This window comes from Neomonachus schauinslandi, chromosome 7 (assembly GCF_002201575.2).
Source record: "Neomonachus schauinslandi chromosome 7, ASM220157v2, whole genome shotgun sequence".
Lineage (NCBI taxonomy): Eukaryota > Metazoa > Chordata > Mammalia > Carnivora > Phocidae > Neomonachus > Neomonachus schauinslandi.
In genome coordinates this window covers 109,199,334-109,225,549 of record NC_058409.1, presented here as the reverse complement: position 1 = coordinate 109,225,549, position 26,216 = coordinate 109,199,334, and the positions used below count along the sequence as shown (strand labels likewise).

Genomic DNA, 26,216 nt, shown 5'->3' with positions numbered 1-26,216 from the left:
GCAGGAGAGGGTGCTGTAGGGCCTCTTTACTTCTCCATCCTCCTGTGTCCTTGCTCATCCGCTCTTCCCCACAACTACAGCCCACCAGCACAGACCGGGTTCTATGTTTTGGCTTCCCAGCCTATACCAGGGTGGTTTCTCCTGTCTGTATACAGGCAGTGCCCTCTGCCTGGAATGCCAGTCCTCTCTTCTGCACCTAGAAATTCCTGCTCCAACTTTAAGCCTCAAATTAGATGTCTCTTTGGGGTTAGGTGCCCCTCCTCCTGGCTCCCATAGGCTGTGCCTGTCCCTGACAATGCACTCAAGGCATTGAACCATAGTTGCTTGGTTACCGAATCTCCCTTGAGCTTTGAGGGCAGCCACCATTTCTTATCCATCTTTTTATCCCTCCATTCTAGGTGAGAACTAGCCTAAAGTATGGTGCTCAAAAACGATTTAGGCAATGAATGAATAATGACGAATAGTCATGGGTCCTAAAAACTCTGTGAAGTGAATAAATGAGTGGGTAACTGGAAGTTCGGGACCAGAGAGAGATGCAGATTAAGATGTTCAGAGATGAGTAAAACCCTATCGCAGACGTCACAGCGAACATGGAACACAAATGCCTGCAGTGAGCAAGTCTAGAGGATTTAAGAGGGAGTCATTCAGCTCAGGGCCAGGAGGCGTGTCTAGGCCTGACCACGCCCTCCCCCGCCAATGGGAGGCCTCGTTATCCTCCAGGCCTCCGCCCCTTTCACCCGCCGGGGCGGGGCCGGCCACTCCAGGAAATAAGACTACATTTCCCGGCGCACCGCGCGGCGCGGGGCGACAGAGGAGCCGGAAGTGGGGCGCGCGAGGTCTAAGGGCACGAGGGAAGTGGCGGGCGGGGACTGAGGGGGGCGTGCAGGTGAGCGGACGGGCCGGGTTTCGCCGGCATGGCCGAGGCCAGGAAGCGCCGGGAGTTGCTTCCCCTGATCTACCAGCATCTGTTAAAGGCGGGCTATGTGCGCGCGGCGCGGGAAGTGAAGGAGCAGAGTGGCCAGGTAAGCGTGCGCGAGCCGTGTGCTAGGGCCGCGTGCAAGATTTGGAGAGCGACTGCCTGCGCTCCCTCCCTTAGCGGCCTGGCGGGCGCCCGGAGCCGGACCCTGCGGTGCCCCGGTAGGCGGCCAGGGGTAGTGAGGGAGCCGCAGCCTCTGCCCCCTGCGGCTCCCTGTCCTTCTGGGCCTCAGTTTCCCCAGCTGTGCAGTGGGCGGGCCGGGATGTGAGATCCGACGCGCAGGGCTTTGTAATTCCCGCGCCCCTTACCTCCACCCCCTTCCTGGTAGTGGCGGTTTAAACTTTCCGAAGTCTCGGGCCACGTGGCTCAGCGCGGCCGCGGAGGGCGAGAGGGTTGCTGAGAGTCTGAGGGGTGAATTGCGACCAGACCCCGGGAAGCGTGAGGAGGCGAAAGAGCGCCGAGGGAAGGGGCTTGTGGCCCCTTACTTGAGGTGAAGCTCCGGCCCTCATCCCTCCCCTACTGGGTCAGACAGCTTTGGATTGCGAGCTTGTGGTGGAGTCATTGCTTACTTCATTCATTTTTTTCAGCACTCAACTCTGGCGCTCAGGGTGCTGGTGATAGAATGTTGAGCACGGTCCCCCAGCCCTCCTAGGGTTTACATTCTAAATCTAGTAGGGGAAGTGGACATAAAGCAAAGAATCACAAAAGTAACTGTACACCTAACACAGTAGGTGCCAAGAATGAGAGACATAGGGTGATAAGACAGGATGGCAAATTGCCCATGTCAGGGATATCCAGGACTGCTTTCCCCGCGAAGTGGATGTTGATTTGAGACCTGAGAGAAGGAAAGTGGATATTCCAGGCAGAGGTGCAAATGCTCTGTGGTGGGAGGGAACTTGTTGCATTTGTACTGGCCTCTGGAAAGTCCACTGTGGCTGAAGCATGGAGTACAGGGTGACAGTGGGTAGGGAGCTGGCTAGAGCCCTACTGTAGTTAGTTTGGGCTTTATCTGAAGAGCAGTGGTAAGCCACTGGAGGGTTTAAAGCTGGTAAAGTGGATATTGACCTGATTAGTCACCCCTTTGGCTGTGGTGTAGGCTCTGGTCCTGATGCTTGCTCCCAGGATCTCCCTGAAGGGTGATGGGCCCTAAGACATTATCCTAGTTTTTCTCAACCCTCTCTGGACCTTGATTGCCTTCTTACTCCATTTAGGTCACTTAACGGGTAAGTGGGGTAAGAGACAGTACCCATCTTCACTGGGGCATTTGTCTAGGCCAAAGTATTTTGTCCTCATGGAGCATACAGTGTAGCAGGAGCAGACAGATGACAAATATTTAAAAAAAAAAAAAGGTTAATGATGTAGTGTGTTAGGTGATCATAGGTGTTAGCTATAAAAGTAAGGCAGGCAAGGAGGATAAAGAATATCAGGGTTCAGTTATAAATAGGGTGATCAGGAAGCCCCACTGAGAAGGTGACATTTCACCTGACATTTCACCTCTGAGAAGGCAGAGACCTTAAGGAAGTGAGGGAATGAGCTATGTAGTTAGCAGGAGAGAGCATTCCAGGCAGAAAGAAAAGCAGCACTTTTGAGGGCCAGTGAGGAAGCAAGTGTGCCTGGGGCAGAGCAGAGTGAAACCAACAATTGGAGTCTGTGTTATCAGCTCATGTGCTGGGCACTGACAAGAATATCTTGTTCAGGCCTGATAGCATCCTGCTAGGTGGGTGCTGCTCTTATCCCTGTGTTATAAAGAAGAGCCTGAAGTTTGAAGAGGTGAAGAGATTAGCTCAGCCAGTTAACAGAGGAGCTGTGCCTGACTCCACATGCAGCCTCTTGGCCATTCTGCCCGGATCCCTGATTCTGCCCTCACCTCACATTGCTCACTTGATCTCCCTGGGGCACTTGACACCCTGGGTTCTTGACATTTACAGAGTGGGCCATCTGGCCTTGGCTCCAAAGGGCTGGATTCCACCCAGTTCCCTCTGCTTCTATCAAGGGACTGGCCCATTTGGTTCTAGTCTCTTCCCAGCGAATGAGTGGACCGCGGTCATGCCACCTGGACGCCTTGGGTGTCTGGGCTGTGGTTCGTACTGCCCTGGGAAGATTGACCCACCTGGCCTTTCAAAGACTTTGGAAGGTCAGGGGTGGAAAAAACTCTGTCTTGTGGCCTCTAAGCATGGAGAGTGCAAGGGAGGTTGGGGGCTGCTGGATAAATGCTAGCCTGGAACATTCTAACTCCAGTCTCTCAAAGGTACCTCTCACTAACATGTTGTCTTAAAAGTTTTTAGCTGCGGGGCGCCTGGGTGGCTCAGTTGGTTAAGTGACTGCCTTCGGCTCAGGTCATGATCCTGGAGTCCCGGGATCGAGTCCCGCATCGGGCTCCCTGCTCGGCGGGGAGTCTGCTTCTCCCTCTGACCCTCCTCCCTCTCATGCTCTCTGTCTCTCATTCTCTCTCGCAAATAAATAAAATCTTAAAAAAAAAAAAAAATTTTTTTTTAAAGTTTTTAGCTGCAAGTACTTGCTCTGCTTGTCTCTGGAAGGTTTGAGTGGTACTGACAGGGCCAAGCAGACATATTTTCCAGCGCAAAAAGTCTCCTGTGAGGTCGTGGAGAGTTGGGCCCAAGGAGGACCCATATTGTGCTGGGGGGTTAATTGCTGCTTTCTCTTTACTTCTCTGCAGAAAAGTTTCCTGACTCAGCCTGTAACCCTTATGGACATCTATACTCACTGGCAACAGTAAGTCTGATGGGGCTGAAAGAGTGGAGTAGGGACACCCCAACCCATCAGCTTGAAATAAGCTAGGATTCTAATCTGATCTGCAATCTGTCTGCATAGCCCACTGTGGACACCGGCATTGCCCCTGAGAAGCCAGGTCACAGGTATAGGTGTCTGATAGTGAGACAGAACGCTGAAAGCTGAGATCAGTGCTTTCAAGGACCACAGCTTCTCAGCAGCTTGTTACTCATTCAGTCAACAAACATTTATTGAGTACCTATCCGCTAAATGCCAGGTCCTATTCTAAGCATGGAGATAACTGTCATGAGTGAGACAGACATGGTTCCTTCTTTCCCGGAGCTGACATTGGAGTCAGGGAGGTAAGCATGCCTCAAAGAATGAAACAAATAAGTGTAAAATTAAAATGGTAGTAACAATTATGAAAAAGGACCTGGTGCCAAAACCCCATAAACGGGTTAGCTGGGCCTCATTTGGGGGTTTAGGAGGGGTTTCCCTGTGGTGACCTTTGGTATAAGGGCTGCAGGGAGTGGGGGAGAGAACTAGGCAATAGGTCTGGAGAGGCAGGTAGAGTGGGCCTGGCAGAAGGAACTGTGGTGCTAAGGCCGTAGCTGCAGCCACAGGCCAGAGGAGGCTGGACGGCTCGCAGGGTCCACCCCATGCAAGGCCTCATCGTCCATGGTGAGAAGTTGTGTCTTTGTCCCAAGGGCAGTGGGAGCCATGAAAGGGTGCAGTAGAGAGTGGTGAGATCACTCTGCAGGATGGCATGGCTGGTTGGGGCTGTGGACACCATCATCCAGGCAAGAGCCGATGGGGCTTGAGACAGGAATAACAGAGGGGGTAGAGCATCAGATAGTCAATTCCAGGAATATTAGGGGATGAGACCGGGAGCTGTGGATGGTCTGGAGGGGTGGGCTCCTTGACTCCCAGGTGCCTGGCTTGTGCCCTTGCATGGAAGGTGGGCCTGAGCAAGAAGCAAGAAGCAAGCCCAGTTTGGGGGGAGAGATGGAGGGAAGGGGAGGACATGTTGAGTGTGAAATGTCTGTGAAACATGCAGAAACAGGAAAGGGGGGATAATCCAAGGGCATATCAACAGAGGAATGGTGTGAGAGGGAGGGAGGGGATAATCATTCTCTCCGTGAACTGGCCTGACCACAGTCATCCAGGGGAGTGAAGAACCTGCAGTCATGTCCCATGAAGAGTGATTAGAAACTACTGAACTGTCCAGGTTGGACAAGAGATGGCAAAGGGACAGGTGATATGTCTGCACATCTCTGAGGACAAAGGGAGTGGGCCGTTCCCTGGGGCTCTGAGAGACTAAAGTGGGACCCAGATGTACTGCAATAAGGAGACAGTCTTCAGCTTCTGAATATAAGCACTTGGTCATCAGAGCTATCCAAAATGAGGTAGGCTACTGTTTCCTGTCATCAGAGGTGTGTAAGCAAAGGCAAGAATGGTGTGGAAGAGATCCCAGCTTCCAGTGGAGAGCTAAGGTCTGTGAAGGCCCTGTCAGCTCTCAGTTCTCAGCTTTCCTCTGCTGTAAGGTAGGGTCAGAGTGCAGTGCACACCCTGCACTTCCTCTCCTTCACCCGCTTCAGCGTGCCCAGGGGTCTGGCACTTCCTTCCCTAGAGAGCTGCTTCAGTGAGCCCCTTCCTTGTCACTGGTCCCTTCTGTGGGTGAGGGGTACTGAATGCAACGAGGACCTCACACCCACCAGAGGCAGCCTAGTCTAATGGTTCTCAGCAAAGTTCAAACCCCACAACGAGCTGTATGACCTTGGGCAAACTTGGCTTCCTTGAGTCTGTGTCTTCATCTGTAAAGTATAGTAATAATAAATAAGGGGCTAAACCTGGCCATCGGAGGCACCCCCCCCCCCATATTTATAGAGCAGCAGCTACTATAAGCCAGAACTGTTCTTGATATATCTGGAACCGACCAGAGAAAAATCCCCGCCCTTGTGAAACTTAGATTCTGTTGGGGTGAAAGGGGCAGAATGAATTGAGAAGTGTAATAAATGAAACCTCAGGGGAGTCCCAACAAGTGGCCTTCCTGGGAACAAGGGACCGCAAAGTGGCAGAGCACGTCTAGCCCAGCTGGAGAACATGGGACATAGACAGTGACTCTGTCAGGGTGGGAGGGTGAGGTCAGAGGAGATGGTCCTTGCACATTCCAGGGACTCAGCCATCTGGGTTCTTGTCCTGCCCGTGCCGCAGACTTCCAAACCGTCCTGCTCTCTGACCCTAAGCAAGTCACTTAGTTGTTCATTTTTTGAGATGTAAGCTACATGCTGAAGATACTTAGTGAGCCAGCAGAGGTTCCTGCCAGCCCCCCCCACCCCCTGGGGTTTGACTATGTAGTTGGGGAGTCAGGCAGGAAGTAAGTAGAATAGCAGAAGAGAGAAAAGTGCTCTGAAGAAAATGAAACAGGATGGCAGGGCAGAGACTGGCGGGGGTGGGGCACGATCAGGTAGGGCCTTTGAGGAGTCTGTATTGGCGCTGAGTCCTGAAGCACAGGAAGGACCTGAGCAGGGTCTTCCAGAAAGAGGGTAGTGCAGGTGCTGCAAGTTCTGGAGGAGGGGGAGCCTGGACGGTTCTATGAACGGCCTACAGGTGCTGGCTCATCCCACTCAGTGATTGTTGGCCATTGTTATATAATGTTATTGACCCTTCCTGATTATTTTGAAGACTAATAGTTTACAAAATGTGTGAAAATGCAGAATACAAGTGTATTACACCATGTTCTCAAACTCTCTATGCACATTTCCTCAGGGGGTGCGCGGGGGGCATGTCTTTCTTTTCAAATCTCCTGGAGGTGTCCTTGTCACCTGGTTGGTATAGCCAGTCACCCTTGTCCTGCAGAACCTCAGAGGTTGGTCAGAAGCGGAAGGCAGAGGAGGATGCGGCACTGCAGGCTAAGAAGACCCGAGTGTCAGACCCCATCAGCAGCTCTGAGAGCTCAGAAGAGGAGGAAGAGGACGAGGCAGAAGCTGAAGCCACCAAAGCCAGTAAGAGTCCTGCACGCTGGGGGAGCTTCCATCGGTGTGTTTGTAGGGGCTCAGCCCAGGGCCCTGCAGCTTTGGGGAGCAGGCTTTTGGATATTGGGTTGTTCTGGGGGAGAGCCCCCCTCCAGCTTCTCCTCCAGTGAGTCCTGGGAAGACCAGGACCTTTTAGAGAGAAAATTAGAAGCATCTCACAAACCCTTGCAATATTTAGTTGCGGCCTTTCTCGTGCCAAACATTGTGTGCCGGGGACTGGGAATCCAGTGGTGAGCAAAAACTGAGCTGGGCCCTTACAGCCTGATTTGGGGTACAGTGGCTACGTTGGTACAAGCCCCCAGGGATTCTGATAAAGATGGAAAGAAGCCCACACTTGTAGAAGAACTGCTGGAAAGATCTCAGAGGGCAGCTGGTGGGCACCCCTTCTGTGTGGCCTGTGGGCTGTGGGAGAGGGGCTGTGCTTTCTGTTGTTCTGGAAGAGTATGAGGTGGCTTGGGGAGGCTGTCCTGGGCGCTCTGCTTTCAGAGCTCTCGCGGGGGTGACCCCGTGAGGCCTGCCCAGCCCCTTCTCCCCAAGTCCTCAGGACAGTTCGTGCTTTAACCAATACAGCTATAACTCCACAGAGGAATCGTCCTTTTTCGCTGCAAGGTAATTGGGTTTTGCTTACGTAGAAGGTAATTACTTAATTTTAGGTATATTTTCCGATTGTCAAAGAAATCTGGGATTCACTGTGGACTGTTCATTATAGGATATATGAAAATGACTGGTTAAAAAGGCAGGAAAAAAATTACCCATACTCTTGCCACCTACCATTTGGCAAATTATTCTTCCATTTATTTTTCCTGAGCCTGTTTTCAAAAATATTCAAGATCATATTGAATATATATCTTATATCTTTCTTAATCTTTTAAAATTACAGTTGCAAAACAAGTTCACTTTGAACCATACAGAAGCATGTGGAAGAAAAATGAGAGGTTTTCTGTTCTCCTATCCTGGTTCCCTTTTCCCCCCTAAATGTATCCTGGTGGGTAGCTTTACAGCTCTCCCCTTTGCATCTAGTCCTACAGCCGTCCATACGTGCACACATCCATATCTACACACTTTGTAACACAAAAATTGGTCAATTTCATACTGATATTTGATATTAATGGATTTTTATTTAGTGATACTTTATGAATTTTTCCTGTGATAACAGAATCATAATTGAGTCCCCGTTGAGAGAAGCATATGGAAATATTTGTGGGCAGTGTGGTACAATGTCTGGCATTCTCTTCAGAATCATACTTGATGCCAGAAAGGCTGGGTGACATCACATTGGCCACAAGTTGCTAATGGTTGGGGCTGTGTGGTTCGCTGTACTTCCTCTCCACTTACAAACGTATCTAAAATTAAAAAGAGAGGGAGATGGAGTTAAATGCCAGGAAGGGAATTAGACCATGCTGTTCATCTCCACAGTGTCCTCTCTAATTCACAGCACACCCTAGAAATCTTGTCCTGTCTGAGATCTGGGGAGACAGTCTCCTGGTGTAAGAGCACCAGGAATCTGTGAGTCTCAACATTTGACCAGCTCCCGGGCCCATGGTTCAGCTGCCTTTCCGCTAGAAACCCTTGAAATCCCGAGCAGCTTTCTCTGTGGCCCCGGGGGCAGGCTGGCTGACCATTGCCCCCGTCCTGCTGCGTGACTCTCGGGCTGCAGTGTGGTCACCTGTCAGGCTGGTGCACCCTGAAGTTGGGCCGGGCCACCAAGGTATGCAGCACGCCTGTGAGCCAGCCCTTTTCTCTGGGACCACCAGTTTCTCATGCCAGCAGGGAGTCGGGACTTCCTGGGGGACTCGGATCGGTGGCTTTCACGTCTCCCTGCCCTCTTGCTCCTTCTGGCTGGGGCTCCTGCACCCCGGAGCTCTTTTCCACAAGTCTGGGCTCAGCCTCAGGTCCTCGCGCCAGCACCAGACAGCCATACCAGTTGAACTGTCAGGTGAGCCAAGACCTGTTGGCTGTTCTTAATGAGAAAAAGCTCATCTGGCTCATCCCGCGGGTGTTTCTGTCTTGCAGCCCCAAGACTAGCGTCTACCAACTCCTCAGTGGCAGGGCCAGTTTTGCCATCAAGCGCAAAAGAAAAAGCCAAGGTGAGTAGGACCACCTTCCAAGCTGTGGCCTATGGGAGTGAAGTGCCCTACAGGGGACAGTCCCCTGCGTCAGAGGAGGATAGGGTTGTGGGTAATGGACTGACTTGGATTCAAATGTCAGCCTTTGTCACCAGCTGTGTGATCCTAGCACGTCCCTTCACCTCTCTGGGCCTCAGTTTCCTTTTCTGTAAGGTGGGAACAGTGCCCACTGCTCTGGGCCCCTGGGCACAGTATGCACCTGTAACAGCTTCTTTCCGCCCGTCATCCCCGCATTCTCCTGTTCAGCCAACAACTTGTGACCCATCCAGTTACTTTCCAGCCACCGTGGGAGGCAGTGGGGGCACCACAGTGAATAAGACACCTATGGTTCTGAAAGCGCGAAGCTCATTTTCTAGACTGAAACCACTTAGAGAGGAATACCATGTGCTGGTAGTCCATAAAGCAGCATCGGACACACAAGGACGCTGAGCTGCGTCCCCGAGCTGCCTGGCGCCCTGGCGGCAATGCGAAGAAGTGCTAGGAACCACAGCTGACCGCTCGTTACCACTTAGCAAGTAACTCCTGTGTCCCAGGAACTGTAATTGGGCTTTCTCCACGCCTCTGTGAGGGCAGGTACCGCTGTTGGCCCCACCTTAAAGATGAAGAAACAGACAGAGGGAGGGAATTTGCCCAAACTCTCACGGCTAGGAAGGGGTCTGTGCTTGTCATTCACCAGGCCACACCCGGCATGTCTGTCACCCCTGTCCTTTGTAGGCAAAGACCAAGAAAGCCAGCCAGATGGTGAACTCCACGCCACATCCGGCCTCTGGAAAGGCAGTGGCCCACCTTCTGTCTGGGAGGTCCCCCAGGAAGTCAGCAGGGCCCTCAGCAAATACCATCCTGGTCTCAGAAACTGAGGAGGAGGGCAGTGTCCCGGCCCTCGGAACCACGGCCAAGCCTGGTGAGCAGCGCTGACCTCTAGACGTGAAGCCCCCTGAGTTTGGGCTGGGGAGGCAGGCCCCGGGCACTGCTCTATCCAGCTCTGGGACATTCTGGAATTTAGAGGTTTGTCTCCATGGCAGTAAGAGCTCTGCACCTCGATGAGGGAGGGTCTGCTGCAGGGACACGTCAGGCTTTGCCAAGGGAGCTGGAGCAGCCTGGGTGGTAGGGGAACATTTTCTGGTTTATTGCTCTCAGCTGGGTCCGGGGCCCAACTGAAAGGCCGAGGCTAAAGTGAGAGGCCTGGGTTTGCCTCAGTTTCTCACGTCAAATAGGCGTTTGCCTGCCTGCCTCAGTGTGATGATGATGGAAGGAGATCTCTGAGCCATCAGACGCTGGCTTGTGTGTGTTAGGACCTAGTCTAACGCTTCCCAGGGCCAAAGGAGTGTGGCAGCGCAGGGATACGAGTGGCATGCACCTCAGCTGTGGGGTTTCGGGATAGGTGGAGCAGAAGCTCCGCACACGAGAAGTGAGCCCAGGGTACCTGCCTCTCATTGGCTGGCGTGGCAGAGTGCTGGCGAGGGGAGGGGAGTCTGGAAGGGCAGGCCCTCAGTCCTCTCCCTCTTCCTCCCTCAGGAATGGCATCAGCCAACCAGGCCGACAGCTCCAGCGAGGAGACCTCCAGCTCGAGCGATGAGACCTACGTGGAGGTAATGGCCACCATCCTCGGGAGGTGCCCTCTGCAAACCTCTAGCCCTCCCAGAGCCTGGCCGGGGCTTCGCACACCAATGGGGCCAAATCAGTTCAGCCAGTGTTTCAGGGGGACTGGGAGCTGGAAAGGCCGAGGCCTGGGGAGGGGAGCCAGGTGCTGCTCATCGCACCTTGGGCATGAGAGAGGTTTCGGGTTGGCGGGGAGAGACGCCAACCTGTCTGTGGGACAAGGGGAGCCTTCCTGGGAGAGGTGGCACTGGAGCAGGGCCTCGACGCACAGAGGACTCCCCAGGAAGGGATGTGGGGGAAAGTGTTTAAGCAGGAAGAGCTGCACGAGCCAAGGCCCAGGGGCAGGAGGGTGGCCGTCCCGTGGTGTGGTCAGGTGAGTTGGGTGAGGAGCTCTGGGCACGCTGGTGAATGCCAGGCCTGGGCACATGGTCAGAGATGGTCAGATGGTCAGGTGTTGGTCTGTGGCCTTAGCTCTTCTCTGAGCTGTGACCAGGGAGTCTTTCTTTATGGGGCACCTGGGCCTTGGGAATATAGTGGTAGGCAGGAGTGCATGATTCCTGCTGCCGTGGGGACGTGGAGGGGTCCTCAGAAGTTTGACTGCAGTGCTGAAGGTTGCTAGGGGAATGTAGAGAGCCCCGAGGGGCAGCAACAAGGATGTGGCGCCGTAGACGAGGTGCAAGTTACAGAAAAAGGGTCAGAGGTAGGCAGGGGCCCCATTCTGCTGCCAGACCATGAGGGCCAGCAGGAGTTTGGGTTGTACTCTAGGCTCTGTGAGAAGCCATCTCAAAGTTTTCGGCATGGAGGTAAGGTGGCCTGATTTATGTTGGAGAAAGGTTGCTGGTCGTAGCCTGGGTTGGAGGACAGGGCAGAGGGAAAGTAGCAAGACCGTTGAAGCTGGCGGAGTGAGGCTGGTGGCAGGCGCCAGGGCGCCTACTAGAAAGGGCCTGTGGAGGGAGAACCAGCAGGAGTCGGGGCGGGAGGGTTGATCTGGTGCCCAGAGTACTTCTCCCTTGCTTCCTGCCTCACCCAGTAACCTCCTGTCTACCCCAGGCCTGGCCGAGGGCCGCTCCCCACATCCCATCCCCACTTGGCTACAGCCATCAGGGCGCCCCGGAAAGCCAGCAGTCAGACACACAGCTTCGGTGGGCCAGAGGCCAGCACAGGGCCCTAACAGTAGTGAGGAGTTTGTGATTGAGGAGATGGCTGTCCCGGGAACCCAGGGTCAGGTGAAATCTGATGATGGAGGTGGAGGTAGGGCACTGCCTGCCTTGGAAATGTCAGAGTTTTAGAAGTCTAAGAAAGAGCCCATAGAGGAGAGGAATGTGCCCGAACAAGCCAGTGGTGAGACTGGAGTTCTAATCCTGGCCTCCCGGCCCTTGGGATGGCCACCACGATCAGATACTGTAGTCGAAGGGGCGGACAGGGTGAGCCTCCAGGTGGCAGAGGAGTATAGTGTTTGAGGGTTCTGCCCCCAAGGCCACACAGACATGGGTTCTAGTCATGACTTTGCCCTTCATATTGGTCTTGAATGACTTAACCTCCCTGAACTTCTTGTCCTTTTCTGGAAAATGAGTGTAAAGATAGCATCTGTCTCAGGGATTTGAGAATCAGATGATACAAGGAAAGGACTTTATAAACCATAAAGCCTCTCCTACCCCTCAGAGGCAAAGATGATTAGTTTTTCCCTAATCGCATTTTCTTGTTCCAGATGAAACCTTCAGTAAAACCGCCCCAGGTCAAAGCCTCACCAGCCCCTGCCAAGGACTCTCTCGGGAGAGGGGCAGCCCCAGCCTCTGGGAAGGCAGGGGATGTGACACCCCAAGTCAGAGGCGGTGCTCTGACCCCAGCCAGCAAGGCCAAGGAGCCGGAAGAGGACTCAGAGAGCAGTGAAGAGGAGTCTGAGAGTGAGGAGGGGGCCCCTGCGGAGCCACCCCACCAGGTGAGTCCTGGGGGCGGACTACCCCTCAGCGTCCCGCATCCCCCAGCAGCCAGGGAGTCTTCCATGGCCAGCAGAGGCTGGCCGAATGGCTACATGATGAGCACCTCCTCTGCCAGATAAGACTCACCTTAGGGTTTGGGGAGCAGGAGGTGGAGGTGTGAAAATTGAAGGGCAAGGACAGTTGGGCTTGCGTCAGCCACCTGTGGAAATTGCCCTTCCTGCCCAACCAGCAGCCTAGAAGGGCTGCTTCCTACAGGATGGTCCTGCACCCCACTCTGTCAGTAACACCCCTTTACCTCAGCTTCCTTGTCTAGTGAATGGGATGTGGCCAGCTGGCCCTATTGTGAAGGGACTTAAGTTTTAATTGCCTGGTCGTCTGGCTTCTCGGGCCAAATCATGGTTTGTTAGCTAACAGAAATCCTGTTAACTTCCATCTGCTGGGATCCCCTCCCCTGGGCAAGTAGCCAGGGCTCTGGGCACATCTGAAGGGAAAGCAGTGGGGCTGGGAGGCTGTTGGGGCCGGAGAGCCAGGAGGAGGAAAGCATCAGATAGTGGTGGGAAAAGGCCCCGCAGCCCTGAGCTGGCCAGGTGAGGATGATCAGGGGAGATGCAGTAAATAAGGTTCACTTTGCTGGGTGTTAAAGAGGAAGGTCAGGTGGGCTGGGCTGTAGGAATGACAATTGAGATAGAGTCCTCAGGGAAGGCCTTACAGAGACATCGAGGACCTGCCACACAGAGGGCGCGGAAGTGGGCCAAGCCAGACTTGGTGCCTGTGCTCACAGAGCTCTCCCAGCGGGGGAGCCTGGCCAAGGGAGGCCCTGACCCCTGTGTACGGGCAACTTTGGGAGCAGTGCAGGGGCCTCAGGGAGGACTGCCAAAGGAACTGGCGTCTGTCTCAGACCCAGAGGAGGAGGCAGTGGTGGCCTAGGGAGACGGGCAGGGCTGTGAAGGCCCCAGGAGTGAGAGAGAGAAGCTGATAGGCCAGGCCTGAGCACCAGTCAAGGTAGAGCGTGAGGAGAGAAGCGGGGGCGTCTTGTGAGCCCCAACTAAGGCCTCCGCTTTGTCCTGAAGGCACCACCAGAGGGTGAGGAGAGGAACAAACCACCCTTTCTCTTTTACTAGGTGAAGGCCTCAGAGAAAATTGTCCAGGTCAGAGCTGCCTCGGGTCCTGTCAAGGGGACCCCTGGGACAGGGGCCACCCCAGCACCTCCTGGGAAGGCAGGGCCTGCAGCTGCCCAGGCCAAGGCAGGGAAGCCAGAGGAGGACTCAGAGAGCAGCAGTGAGGAGGAGTCCGACAGCGAGGAGGAGGCGCCGGCTGCCAAGATGCCACTTCAGGTGAGGCCTGGGGAGGGAGAGTCCGTGCAGCCCTCGCCCCTCCCCTGAAGGCCTTCTGCGGACTTGTTCTGCCCTCTGCAAGAGCCCTAGACATGCTCAGAGCCCCGCCCCTTCTCCCCTGGGGTATGTGTGATGTCTTTTGCCCTGTCCGGTCTCTTGTGTCTCCTCCTCATGTCCACTCTCTGGGCTCCCTTCCCTGATTCCATTTGTCTCCCTTCAGGTGAAGCCTTCAGGGAAGACCCCCCAGGTCAAAGCTGCCTCAGCTTCTGCCAAGGAGTCCCCTAGAAAAGGGGCTCCTCCAGTGCCGCCTGGCAAGGCAGGGCCTGCAGCCTCCCAGGTGGGGAAGGGGAAGGGGGAAGAAGACCCAGAGAGTAGCACTGAGGAGTCCGACAGCGAGGAGGAGGCCCCAGCAGCTGTGCCCCCAACCAAGAGCCCTGCTCAGGTGAGGCTGCGGGTGCCCCTGCTTGGAGAGCCCATCTGTCGGCTTGTCTTCCCCCTCCACACGTGGGGCCCTGCACCCTGCATTTGCATTCCTCCCCGCCTGTCTCCCCTCACACGCAGTCCCCTGTGGGCCCCTGCCCTGATCCTGTCTTTTGTTACTCCCAGGCAAAGCCCGTGGGGCAAAACTCCCAGATCAGAGCTGCCTCGGGTCCTGTCAAGGGGCCCCCTCAGAAGGTGGGGCCAGCAGCCACCCCAGTAGGGAAGCAGGAGGAGGGCTCTGAGAGCAGCAGCGAGGAGGAATTAGACAACGAGGGGGAGGCGCCGGCCCAGGTGAGGCCCCTGCCTGTAAGGCTCTTCTCTCCCCCTCGGTGTCGGGAGCATCCCCCCTCCCCACACACACACACTGACTGCTTGCCCTCTCGGTTTGTCTCTCTGCACACAGCCATGCTCTCCACTCCCTCCCCTGATCCTGTGTGTCTCACTGCAGGCAAAGTCCTCCGGGAAAATCCTCCAGGTCAGAGCTGCCTCAGGTCCTGCTAAGGGGCCCCCTCGGAAGGCAGGGCCTGTGGCCACCCAGGGCAAGGCTGAGGGGTCCAAGGATGACTCAGAGAGCAGTGAGGAGGAGTCAGACAGTGAAGAGGAGGCACCTGCAGCCGTGGCTCCAGCCCAGGTGGGGCCCAGGAGGGGCTGCTCTGCAGCCTGACCTCACCACCCTCACCAGTCAGCTCCCCAGGGAGCAGAGGGGAAGGATGGCAGCAGGGCTCCACCCCAGAGCAGATGGGGGCTCTGAATTCAGGCTCCTTCTCTAGCTTCTGACTTCTGCTTCCTCTCAGGCAAAACTGGCTGTGAGAACACCCCTCACCAAGGCCTCCCCAAGGAAGGGCACTCCCATTACCCCAGCACCTGCCAAGGTCCCCCCAGTTCGGGTGGGCACACCAGCCCCTTGGAAGGCGGGAGCAGCAACTTCTCCAGCCTGCGCCTCATCCCCAGCTATGGCCAGGGGCGCCCAGAGGCCAGAGGACTCTTCAAGCAGCGAGGAATCCGAGAGTGAGGAGGACCCCGCTCCTGCCCCAGCCGTGGGACAGGTGAAGCCAAGTTTATTCAGCTGACTCAGGGCCAGTGCTCACGTGGCCCCTGGGGCACCTGTGACCCGCTTCTCTTCCCTGTCATTCCAGGCAAAGCCTGTAGGGAAAGGTGTCACCCTGAAAGCTGCTTCCACACCCACCAAGGGGCCCTCAGGCCAAGGGACTGCCCCAGCACCCCCTGGGAAGGCAGGGCCTGCAGTGGCCCTGGTCAAAGCTGAGGCGCAGGAAGACTCCTCCGAGAGCAGTGAGGAGGACTCTGACAGTGAGGAGACGGCTGAAGCTCTAGCCCAGGTGAGGCCAAGGAAGGCCCAGCCCATCCCAGCCACACCAGAGCCTGGGGCAGGGCTGAGGAGAGGCTTTTCTGGGCTGCTCTTGCCCTCCCCGCCCCCCTCCCCTGCCCCCGGGTGTGCAGAAACGTCAAGGGCAGCTTCAGCTCAGCCTCCTTCCCCACTTTTCACTCAGTCTCCTCCGCCTGTCAGAGACAGCAAGATCTCCCCCGTGGCCTTTTGAGCTCCCATTGGGATTCCTTATGCCTTCCGCAAGCTCTGTTGAGCACCCCATCTGCCAGGCGCTGTCCAGTCTCCCTCAGGGAGTTCCTAGTCTAGATGCGGGCGTGGGTGTGTGCCCAGGTTTTTCCAGCATGGTGTGTGCTAAGGCTGAGAAGAGCGCGTAGCTGGGCTAACAGCATGGCTGGTGAGAGCGTGTAGGGGTTTCCTGGAGGGAGTGGCATCGGGAACTGGGCTGAGAGAGCCGGCCAGGGGAAGTGGAGTGTTGTAGGCAAAGAAGCTGGCCTGTGTGAAGGCCCAGAGGGTGGGAGAGCGCCTGGCCTGAGTGAACTGCCCCAAGCAGAGCATTTTGGTGGGATCACTGAGGGAGGTGGTGTGGCAGGGGCAGACGGCAGGGGTTTGGAGCCAAACCGCCTGGATTCAAGTCCCAGCTCCGTGTCCTAGCAAGTGACGGACTCCATCCAGGGCCTTTGTTTTACTCTTCTATAAATTGGAAATCAACCTTCACAGGATTGAGAATGTAACGAGCTCTCACCTACCACACCCAGCAAGGGGCCTGTGCGCTGCAGGCTTGCTCATCTGCCGCCCTGAGGGTGGGCCAGGCCAGTGGGGAACAGAATCAAGAGTCCCCTCCCCGTCTGGAAGAGTTAAGTTGCGAAAAGTGAAGATTGCTCATACCCTGTGCTCACTCACCATTTTATTATTTGTAATCGTCACTCTCCCCCGACCCACCCAATAACCACTCAGAAATTAGTCATTTCTTTCTTTTCCCTATACCAAAGCACACATTTTCTATGGATTTTTTTTTTCCCCTCTGCCTGTTGCGTTGTGGGACCCAGGTTCCTGTGATTCCCCTAGTGAGGTTTTGACCTGCGTGTGGGCCCTGCTGGAGTCCCAGCCCAGCAGCTCCTATCCCGTTTGTAAGCTATAGACGCACCCCAGACCAATGCCTAAAAAGTTTCATTGTGCTTTATGGCTGAAGTATTTGTCTTCCCATCTGAGCCTCCCACCAGTACCATTAGACGGGTGTTCATTTGCTTTGCTTTCTGGAGGAGGAAATTAGAGCTTAGAAGAGTTGTTCGCTGACCTGCTTCAGCCCAGCCAGCCAGTGAGGGTCCGAGCTGGGCCCGGGGCCCCAGTGTGTCTGCCTCAAAAGCCTTGACTTTCACACATCCTTCTGCTACATCTTGGCCCAAACTTTTCCAACCACAGACATGATTATGCTCTGGGGTCTTACATTCTTCCAAGGTGCAAAGTAAAGCAGCTAATCCCTCTCTAGGGGAGCAGCTTTATAGCCTGATGCCTGTCAGAAGATGGGGCCTTGCCCAGCTTCAGGAGGTCTGAATTGCCTCCACCGAGACAGGCGGCTCTGATAGGAGTCTTGTCTGAAGGATAAGGATAATTAAACCTCTGTTGTGAGGTTCTGGTGAGGAAGAAATAAGAGAATCCTTGTATGGCTTCACTCTCAAAATGCTGTCTGCACACACTCAGTGGGTCCCACACTGCTCAGTATTGCTGGGGTCAAGTGAGTCAGATAGTCTCTGGTCTGCTCAGAGACCCCAGCCAGCTCAAAGGAAACCATCCATGTGAGAGCTGAGGTTCAAAACAAAGGAACAAAGACAGGACTGGTTCTGAAAAACCAGATGTGCCGGAGCCTGAGAAGGAGGTGATTCTCCATTGCAATGCCATAGGAAGAGAGCCCTTGTGTGAGAGGGATGGGAGAGATGGTCAGTCAGCGTGTCGTGATTGGCTGAATAAGTGGTACGGTGCCTTTCGGGCCTGACCTTGTGTTGTATGTTGACCGTACATTTTTTTTTTTTTTTTTTTAAGATTTTATTTATTTGTCAGCACAAGCAGGGGGGCGGCAGGCAGAGGGAGAAGCAGGCTCCCCACTGAGCAGGGATCCCGATGCGGGACTCAATCCCAGGACCCTGGGATCATGACCCGAGCTGAAGGCAGGCACTTAACCAGCTGAGCCACCCAGGCGTCCCTGTTGACCTTACATCTTACGACATTACATTTGCTTACCTGTTTTCCTGGCTTTTGTAGATTCCTTGAGATTTTCTATATACAAACCATGTTGTCTGTGAATAAGGACAGTTTTACTTTTTCCTCTTCAATCTAGATGGCGTTTATTTCTTTTTCTTGCCTTACAGCCCTGGCTAGGCCCTCCAGTACAATGTTGAGTAGCAGTGGTGAGAACAGACACCCTTGCCTTGTTTTCTCATTTAGGGTATAGTGTTCAGTCTTTCACTGTTTAGTATGATTTTAGCTCTAAGTTTTTCAAAGATGCACTTTATCAGTATGAGGAAGTTTTTTTTTTTTTTTTTTTTTTTTTTTAAGATTTTATTTTTAAGTAAGCTCTACACCCAATGTGGGGCTTGAACTCACAACCCTAGGTTCAGGAGTCACATGCTCCACTGACTGAGCCAGCCGGGTACCCCAAGGAAGTTCTTTTCTGTTCTTAGGTTGTTGAGTTTTTATTATGAGTTGGAGTTGAATTTTTGTCAAATGCGTTTTTCGGTTGAAGTGATCTTACTGTTTTTTTTCCTGTTCTGTTAATGCACTATATTGCACTTAGTTGATTTTCAGGTATTAAATCAACCTTTCATTCTTGCAATAAATCCCACTTGGTCATGCTCCCTTTTCTTTGTTGCTGGATTTGGTTTGCTAAGGTCTTTGTGTCTATATCCACCAGGAATATTAGTCTGTAGTTTTTGTGTAACGTCTTGGCCTGGGTTTGGTATCTGGGTGATACTGGCCTCCTGAAATGGGTTTGGTAGTATTCTCTCCTTTGTTTTCTGAGAGTTTATGTTGGATTGGTATTATTTCTTCCTTAATAGAATTCACCAAAAAAAGACACCTGGGCCTGGATTTTTTGTGTGTGGAAGAAGATTTTTAATTACTAAATCAATTTTGAAAATTATTATTGGTCTGTTCAGGTTTTTTTATTTCTTGAGTCAGTTACATTTTATACTGTATTGAGACTTGTGAGGTCAACTTAGTGCTGGTGTCTTCTGTTTTCTTAAGTGAATGTAAAAGACATTGCTCCCCTCTGGATGACTTTTCTATGCTGATGAGCACCTTGACCTTAGCCAGACACAGTCTGTGCTTTAGAGGGCTTTCTTTCTTGACATGCTGATTCTTAGTTTCACTTGGTCTCGTGTGGATGGGGAAGGTCACTGATCAGATGGCATCTCTGAATGAGGCAGGGGCCTAGAGACACTGCCAGATTCCTCATTCTACTTCACATTAGCCCGGTTTGCTTTCACACTCCTGTCAGCAATCTCACTGTCAAAGATTTTACTCTTTGTTGCCCTCATCTCTCTAGGTCTGTGTTTGCTTGGATACCCCGAGAGGGCTTGGGGGATCCCTTGGATATCAGTTAAGATTAGGTTAAACTGAAGAAAACCTCAAACAGCCATGGTTTTCTGTCTTGTTCTGCCATCCTGAGTACCTGGCTCCTGCCTCATACGCTAAGATGGCTGCTAGACCTCCAGCTGTTACTTCAGCATTTCTTCCAGCTGGGAGGAAGAAGACCCATGTTTTCTACCCGTGTAAGAAAGTTGAATTGTATACTTGACTTCCATTCTGTTAGCCAGAAGTTAAACTCATGGCTGCCTAGCTGAAAAGGGAGCCTGGAAAATACCTCTGCCTTGGGTAGGTTCCTGCTTAGCTAACACTAAGAAAAGCGCTCACAATAAATGAGTTTATGTGCCAGGCACCATGCTGAACACTGTGACTTTCCCATTTAATCCTCGTGATAACCCTGTGGGTGAGCCTTGTTGTTAGCCCCATTTTACAGAGAAGGAAACTGAGGCCATAGAGGTCAGTGAATTGCCCAGGTTCACACAGCTATTAAATGGACGAGCAAGAATCCACACTCAGGTAGCTGACTCCAGAACCGGTGTTCTTGGCTAACCACTCTGCTGCATCTCACCTTCTCCCTTCCGTAATTCCTGTTTCGCCTTCCAGGTGAAGGCCTCAGTGAAAATTCCTCAGAGCAAAGCCAGCCCAGCTCCCACCAGAGCAGCTTCAACCAAAGGGGCAGCATCAGCTCCAGGAAAAGTGGTCACTGCCATTGCTCCAGCCAAGCAGGAGTCCCCGGCCAAGGCAAGTGGGACCAGAAGCCCAGGTGCCGGAGGGGGGTGGAGCTCGGGAGGAGCACGCAGCTGGCTCAGCCTAGCCAGGGCCCTGCACAGGCGGGAGAGACTTCCGCACGGTCACACCATGGGTGGGCTTAACCTAAATGGAACCGTGCTGTCTGCTTCCTTCCCTGATGCTGCTACCTTCTCACATTCAGGTAAAGCCGCCAGCGAGAGCCCCCCAGAGCAGTGCTGTCTCGGTGAGGGGCCGGGGGGCCGTGCTGGCTGTGGGGAAGGCCGTGACCACTGCAGCGCAGGCCCAGGCGGGGCCAGTCAAGAGCCCACCGGAGGACTCGGAGAGCAGCGAGGAGGAGTCGGACAGTGACGGGGAGGCCCCCACTCAGGTGAGGCCCCGGGGAGAGTGGAGAGCAGCTCTTGTGGTCCCTGTGGCTCTCTCCCCTAATTCTGTTTCTCTCACTCGCGGTGAAGCCCTCAGGGAAGACCCCCCAGGTCAGAACTGCCTCAGCCCCTGGCAAGGGGTTCTCCAGGAAAGGGGCTGCAACAGCCCCTCCCGAGAAGACAGAAGCCACAGCCACCCGGGCTGGGAAGCCGGAGGAGGCCTCGGAGAGCAGCAGTGAGGAGGAGTCGGACAGCGAGGAGGAGGCGCCGGCCCAGGTGAGGCCTAATGAGGAAGCCGCTACGACTTCTGAGCCGTCGCCGCCCACTCCTCCCGCAGGACTTGGGTTCAGGGCCAGGTGAGGAAGGAAGACCAGATGAAAGCCATGACTCCTGGACCCTTACCCCAGCCGCTGTCCTCTGTGTCTCTTTAGGTGAAACCTGCTGTAAAGCTCCCCCCAGCCAAGGCCTCCCTGATGAAAGGTGTCCCGGGCACTCCTGTTTCTGCCGAGGCCTCCACAGCACGAGTGGACACACCAGCCCCACAGAAGGCTAGACCAGCAACTCCTGCCAAGGTAAATGAGACCAAGGATCTCAGGATGTCACAGGGAGTCTTGAGGAGGCTTGGGCTGCGATGCAGGTACCAGGAGGTGCTGGGGAGCTAGAGGAAGTCCCCTCCCTCATCTGGGCCTGGGACCTCAGGGAGAGCTCAGCTGGGTGAAGCCTAGGGAGTGGGGAGAGGGAGGGAATGAGGAACCGACTTCTATGTGGACAATTTCCCTTCTGTCTGTGTGCGGAAAGCAGCAGGAGCAGCTTCGGCCTGCAGAAGTTCAGGGAGCCAGACTCCAGGACATAGAGGGCTCCCGTGTGTGTGATGGCCTGGTAGCCACCACTGAGCCTTGGTGTCAGGAGAGGCAGTAGAAGGTGGTGGCAGCTAGGGCAAACTGGAGAGTTCTGGTCCCAGCTAGAAAGATGGTCCCTGTCAGCCCCAGCAGCTGATTACGACCGCATGTGGCCACATGTTTGTTTCTTAAGGGAAGCTGGAAGTCCCTGTGCCAGGCCAAGCTCCATCCCCTCTTAGGTTTCTGTTTTCTTCAGGAGTAAAACAAGCACCAAGAAGTTTGTTAAGTGCTCCTAGCACTGACCTCTGCCTTCAGTGCATCAGACCAACTACGAGCGCTCCATCTCGCGGATAGAGATAAAGGGATGAAAGATGTTGGCCCTGCTCTCATCTCATGGGGCCTGTAGTCAGTAGGGCAAGGTGAAGTAGTGGATTATTGGAGAATATTCTGGTAGTGCTCTGTCTGATGGAGCTGGGAGAACACGTCTCTAGAGGCCAGAAGAGATGATTGAGCAGAGCTTAAAGGAAGACCAGGGGTTCACCAGACAAGCGGAGCTAGGCCCTCCGGGGCGGGCGGGGGGTTGCGAAGGGGAGGGAATGTGAAGTCACGTGGGTTTCACAAAGGCCAGCCACCCTGTAGGCAATAGTCCCTTCTAGTTGCTTGTCACCAGTCACATGTATGGGGGCCTAATGCCAGACTAAGACACAAGGGTCCCAGCCATGTTTAGACATAGCAGTATTTTGGTTTGTTTTTGTTTTTTAAGTTTTAAGTGGGTTCCTGGATCAGGACATCCTAATCTGCGGGAGAAAACCTAATTCCAAGAGCTTAAAGGAGATTGGTTCCATCATGGCGCACAAAGCTTTGGGGTAAAGCTGCTCCAAAGGTGGTTCCTTCAGCTCTGCGTCATGGGTGACCCAGATTTCTTCCATCTTCTGCTCCCTGCCATGGCAGGGCTGCAGGGTCTCCAGAAGAGCTAGGAAGTCCCCCAGCAGACCTCCCTTCCCCTCACCTCCTTGTCCACATCTAAGGCATGTGCTTCCCCCGCCAAAAAAAAAAAAAAAAAAGGCCGCTCACGGGGAAGGGGCCTGTGATTCTGTGATTGGCTGGGAGAGGGGGCCGCCGTCCCCAGAGCCTGGTGAGCGGGTGGGGGGGGGGGGGCGCTAGCAGAGCAGAGTCGGGGGCACAGCTGTTGTGGTGTAGGAAACGACACAAATCAGGATCTCCTAGCTGCTCTTGAGAAATTGGACTCGGGCAGCGTAGGCGGCTCTGCCACTTTGCTTGGCCGGACTGAGTAGTGAAGGAGGGGGGGACTCTGCCCCTGCCCTGGGCTCCCCTGAGCTGGTCACCACCAGTGCCTGCTACTCTGTGCTCTCCTCCTCTGGCTCCCCGACCACAGCTCCTGCCCAACCAGCCCCCCTCATTTATGCCTGGTCCGGCAGGAGGGGTGGCAGCCTTGGGACACTTCTGGCTGGCTCCTGCTCTTACCTGGGGGTGTTGCAGCCAGATGTGAGCACGCTGGGACCACTACCACTGGCTCACCCCTGCAGCCTTGTCCCGAGCTGCTGTCTCCTCTCATCTGGACGCCAGGCCACCAGCACTGCAGCCCTCAGGTTTTAGTGGGGTCTGACTCCTACTTCCCTTTCAAGTTCAGAGTGGGCTCTGGAGGGAGCATTAGCAGAGGGGAAGGCTGTGTTTCCGGTGGCCGGGGGCATGCTGAGCCAACAGCTGTCTTCCCATGCGGGTAGTAAGGGGCCGTGCTGCCTGCCGTGGACAGCCAGCATACGAGGGCATGCTTGCTCGCTGGCCGTGGTTTCCCTGCCCCAGTCTCTCAGTCGTGTTCCCCTTCAGCTAACACCCCCTGCCCCCTACCCATGTGCTTGTCCCCTCAGAAGGAGGGTAACTCCAAAGCTGCCAGAAGCAAGCCCCTGACCCCAGCACCCCCAGAGAAGAACACAGAGGGCTCCTCGGAGAGCAGTGACCAGGAGCTGCCGGCCAGCCAGGTAGGCCTTTCCTTCTCTTTGGGACACTGCAGACTCAGGGCAGCGGGCCCCTGAGGGGTTGCGAGGGCAGACCTTTGCCATTTAAACAGCACTTCACGGTCTCCTGGTTGAGCCATTCATCTTCACGGTAACCCCAGGAGGTAGGCAGCGGGGCATCACTGAGCATCCAGGCTTCAGAGCCAAACGGTGGAGGGTCAGTGCTGGTTCTCCCAGCTGCCAGTTCCGTGACCCCGGGCACACCCTGACCACCCTGAGGCCCAGGTATCTGCCCTGGAAGCAGGCAGGGTAGCAGTCCTCCTTCCCGCATCCCTGCACAACGCGCTGCCTGATGGGAGTGCCTTTTCCTGCGGGAGGGCACGTGCTATGGCCTATTGGATGCATCAGGAATCAAAGCCCAGTGAGTTGAAGTCCATTCCCCAAATTTTCATGACCCGTAAGAAGACAAGGCAGGGCCGGATGCTGGTCCCCTGGCTCCCGATACATCCCCGCTTGCTGTTTGGGACCGGGAGCCTTCTCTGCGGGGCTTGTCAGAATCCAGCGGGCATGTCCAGGACCTCACTCTGGCGCCCATGGCACGCGTTCACGTGCTCTGCTGCACCCGCGGCCTCCCCAGACTCCCCCTAAGGTTGGGACCAGGCCCACCTTATCTCCCCAGCCTGCTGAGTCCAGGCCTCTGCCTTTCCAGCAGATAGCAGTGCCCTTTGTCCTGTAGCCCCAGGTGCCTGGACGCCTCTGCCAGGTCCCCTCAGGGTCCCTGGAGTCCTATAATTACCAGACCCTCTGCTTAACCACCTCCCTCGTATACCTACCGTACCGCATGCTGATTGGCCCACCAGTGAGGTCAGACGCTGCGTGCTGCCCTCAGTGACGGGGTGGGGTGCTCGCTGCCGTTCTCTGCTCCGTAAAGTCCTGATGAACAGCTACACCTAACGTTATCGGTCACTTTCCATGTGCCAAACCCCGTACTTCGTTAGCCTGCTCAGTCCCCACAACAGCCCTCTGAGGGTAGGTCCTTCTTTTATTCCCATTTGAAGGAGGAACGAGTGAGGCTCAGAGAAGTTGAGTGACCTGCCCCGGCGTCCCATGGCCAGAAACAAGGGGACAGACCTGGCGTTTGAACCCAGGCTGTGCATACGGTGCCCACGGGCCGGCACTGCCTGCACTGTTCTCTCTCCAGGGAAAGTGGAGGGCGGCCCGGGCCTTGCCCTCTGGCGGTCCAGGCGCCCTTAGGAGGCCGCCTCCTTGTCTGAGCAGGATCAGGACAGCTGGGAGGGAGGGGGCCGCCTCGCCCTGCGTTGTGGGGGCGGACTAACACAATTAAAATGAACATCATGCTTAAGTTGAACCATTTAATTGGTACATTAGTCCTGAAGATTCTGGAGTCCCTATTAAAAAAGAAGCAGGAAAAAAGTTGGCATTTTGTGCATTTCCCTAGGAGGATTCAGGGAAGACGGCGCAGCCTGAGGAAGCTGCAGCCTCTCCTCCCTGCTGGGGGATTTTGAGCTCCTTCATCCCCAGCTCACTAATTATGATCATTATCACTATTATGCATTTGTCAAGTACTTCTTTACTGACAAGTTTCACTCTTTTTATTATTAGCCTATCAATGGAGAAAAGGAATCAATGCCAGAGTGGTGGGCAGAGCCTCAGGCTGGGGGGCAGGGGCGATCGTGGCTCCATTCCCAGGCTCCCTCGCTGTGCCTCAGTCTCCCCACCTACAAGGATGGACCCCAGCCTCTTTCTCTGAGATAGACTTCAGGGGGGGGTGGTCTGTGGCTCCGCCCTGTTGCTGGCATTATTAACCCTAGGCCAGGGTCTGTGCTGGGGTCGGTGCCGTATTAAAAAGACCTAAGCCCTGCCCTCAACGTTTCAGGTAGAGTCAGAGAAGAAGATCCGTAAGGAGCTAAATTAGGGTGTTAAGTCGAAACCCTAGCATGGTTGATCCTGGAAGGAGCTCCTGTTTGGTCCCTGGAGAGCAGACTTCCAGCTCTGGTACAGTTTGCTAGTCACCCTGGGTGAGGCCACTTGCCTTCTCAACCCGTGGGGTGACATTCCTTGGGGGCTGGTGAACCACGAGGCTGCAGGCCCAGCCTGGAGGGGGATTTCCCAGCCCTTTTGGGTGGGACTGGCCCAGGACCTGTTAACTAGGCCCCGGGCAGTTCTGCAAGGGGCTTTTGGTTGCCTTCTCAGCTCTGTCCCTTACCGCAGAGTTAACAGCCTGGGCTGGCCAGCCCCCCACCCCCACTCAGCCCCAGACTGGAATGAGGGCAGAGTTGGTGAGCCCAGCTGTGACAGCGGGCCCCCAGGTTTGGTTCTGCAGTAGGAAGGGCGTCCTCGCTTCCCTCTGGGCCCTCGTGGCCTGGTGCCGACAGGGAGGCCCAGCCAAGTGTCCAGGCTGCATCAGCTTCCCATGAGTCTTTGTCACCTCTGTGTGTGCTGTGCTTTGCAGTTTTCAAGGCGCATCAGAGCGCCTCTGGTGAGCGAGCCCAGGCTGGGATTACTAGTAGCCTTTTCAACAGGTGGGAAAGAGGCCCTTGAAGCTCAGGGGCCTCACCACATGGTGAGGTCTGGCAGAAGTGGGGTCAGAGGCGGGTTTCCCCATATCCCTGGGTCGCATGGCCCACCTTTTGAACGATCCGATGCTGCTGCTGCACTGTTGTCGTGTCCAGGGCCCAGCCCTGGGCCCCTCATGTCCCTGCCCTCCAGTGCCAGGCCCCCTGCACCGCCCCCGGGGCCGAGGCCGTGTGGGCAGGTGGAACAGGGAGGAGGAGGCTTTTGCTGCTGAGCTGCTTTTAACATCCCAGACGCTATTGTTTGCCTCGGTGGGTTCGGTGCCTCTCTTCGTCCCCGACAATCTGTTCTTCTGTCTTCTCACATATATATAGATCCCCCCCCCCCTCAACTGTAAGCCTTCTCCCACTTCCCATCCTTCTCTCTTTCATCATGTGGGAAGGCAGGCTCTGGAAGTGGCAGATCAGAGCAGCCGCGGGGGAGGCTGTTTGGCAAGGGTGGGAAGGGCCCCAGCCCAGCAGAACTCCCACCCTCGGGCGGGCACCTCTCTGCTTGACTTTTCAGGATGCCTCTCCCACCGCGCCCTGGGCTGCCCTGGGCCCCCCTGGGC

General features: G+C 55.0%; 1 protein-coding gene across 1 annotated transcript in view; it reads left to right on the top strand.

The window, feature by feature from the left end:
- Window positions 1–901: 901 nt before the first annotated feature.
- TCOF1 (treacle ribosome biogenesis factor 1) overlaps window positions 902–26,216 on the top strand; it is a 37,301-nt gene continuing 11,986 nt past the window's right edge. The window contains exons 1-18 of the mRNA XM_044916902.1: window positions 902–1,022; window positions 3,654–3,709; window positions 6,566–6,711; window positions 8,755–8,828; window positions 9,582–9,768; window positions 10,383–10,456; window positions 12,175–12,405; window positions 13,528–13,740; window positions 13,961–14,182; window positions 14,347–14,526; window positions 14,669–14,851; window positions 15,015–15,266; window positions 15,357–15,557; window positions 19,748–19,885; window positions 20,076–20,266; window positions 20,340–20,532; window positions 20,688–20,828; window positions 22,985–23,095. Of these exons, the coding sequence (XP_044772837.1) occupies window positions 915–1,022; window positions 3,654–3,709; window positions 6,566–6,711; window positions 8,755–8,828; window positions 9,582–9,768; window positions 10,383–10,456; window positions 12,175–12,405; window positions 13,528–13,740; window positions 13,961–14,182; window positions 14,347–14,526; window positions 14,669–14,851; window positions 15,015–15,266; window positions 15,357–15,557; window positions 19,748–19,885; window positions 20,076–20,266; window positions 20,340–20,532; window positions 20,688–20,828; window positions 22,985–23,095 (2,901 nt within the window). The 5' untranslated portion in view covers window positions 902–914. The remainder of the gene's footprint in view (window positions 1,023–3,653; window positions 3,710–6,565; window positions 6,712–8,754; window positions 8,829–9,581; window positions 9,769–10,382; window positions 10,457–12,174; window positions 12,406–13,527; window positions 13,741–13,960; window positions 14,183–14,346; window positions 14,527–14,668; window positions 14,852–15,014; window positions 15,267–15,356; window positions 15,558–19,747; window positions 19,886–20,075; window positions 20,267–20,339; window positions 20,533–20,687; window positions 20,829–22,984; window positions 23,096–26,216) is intronic.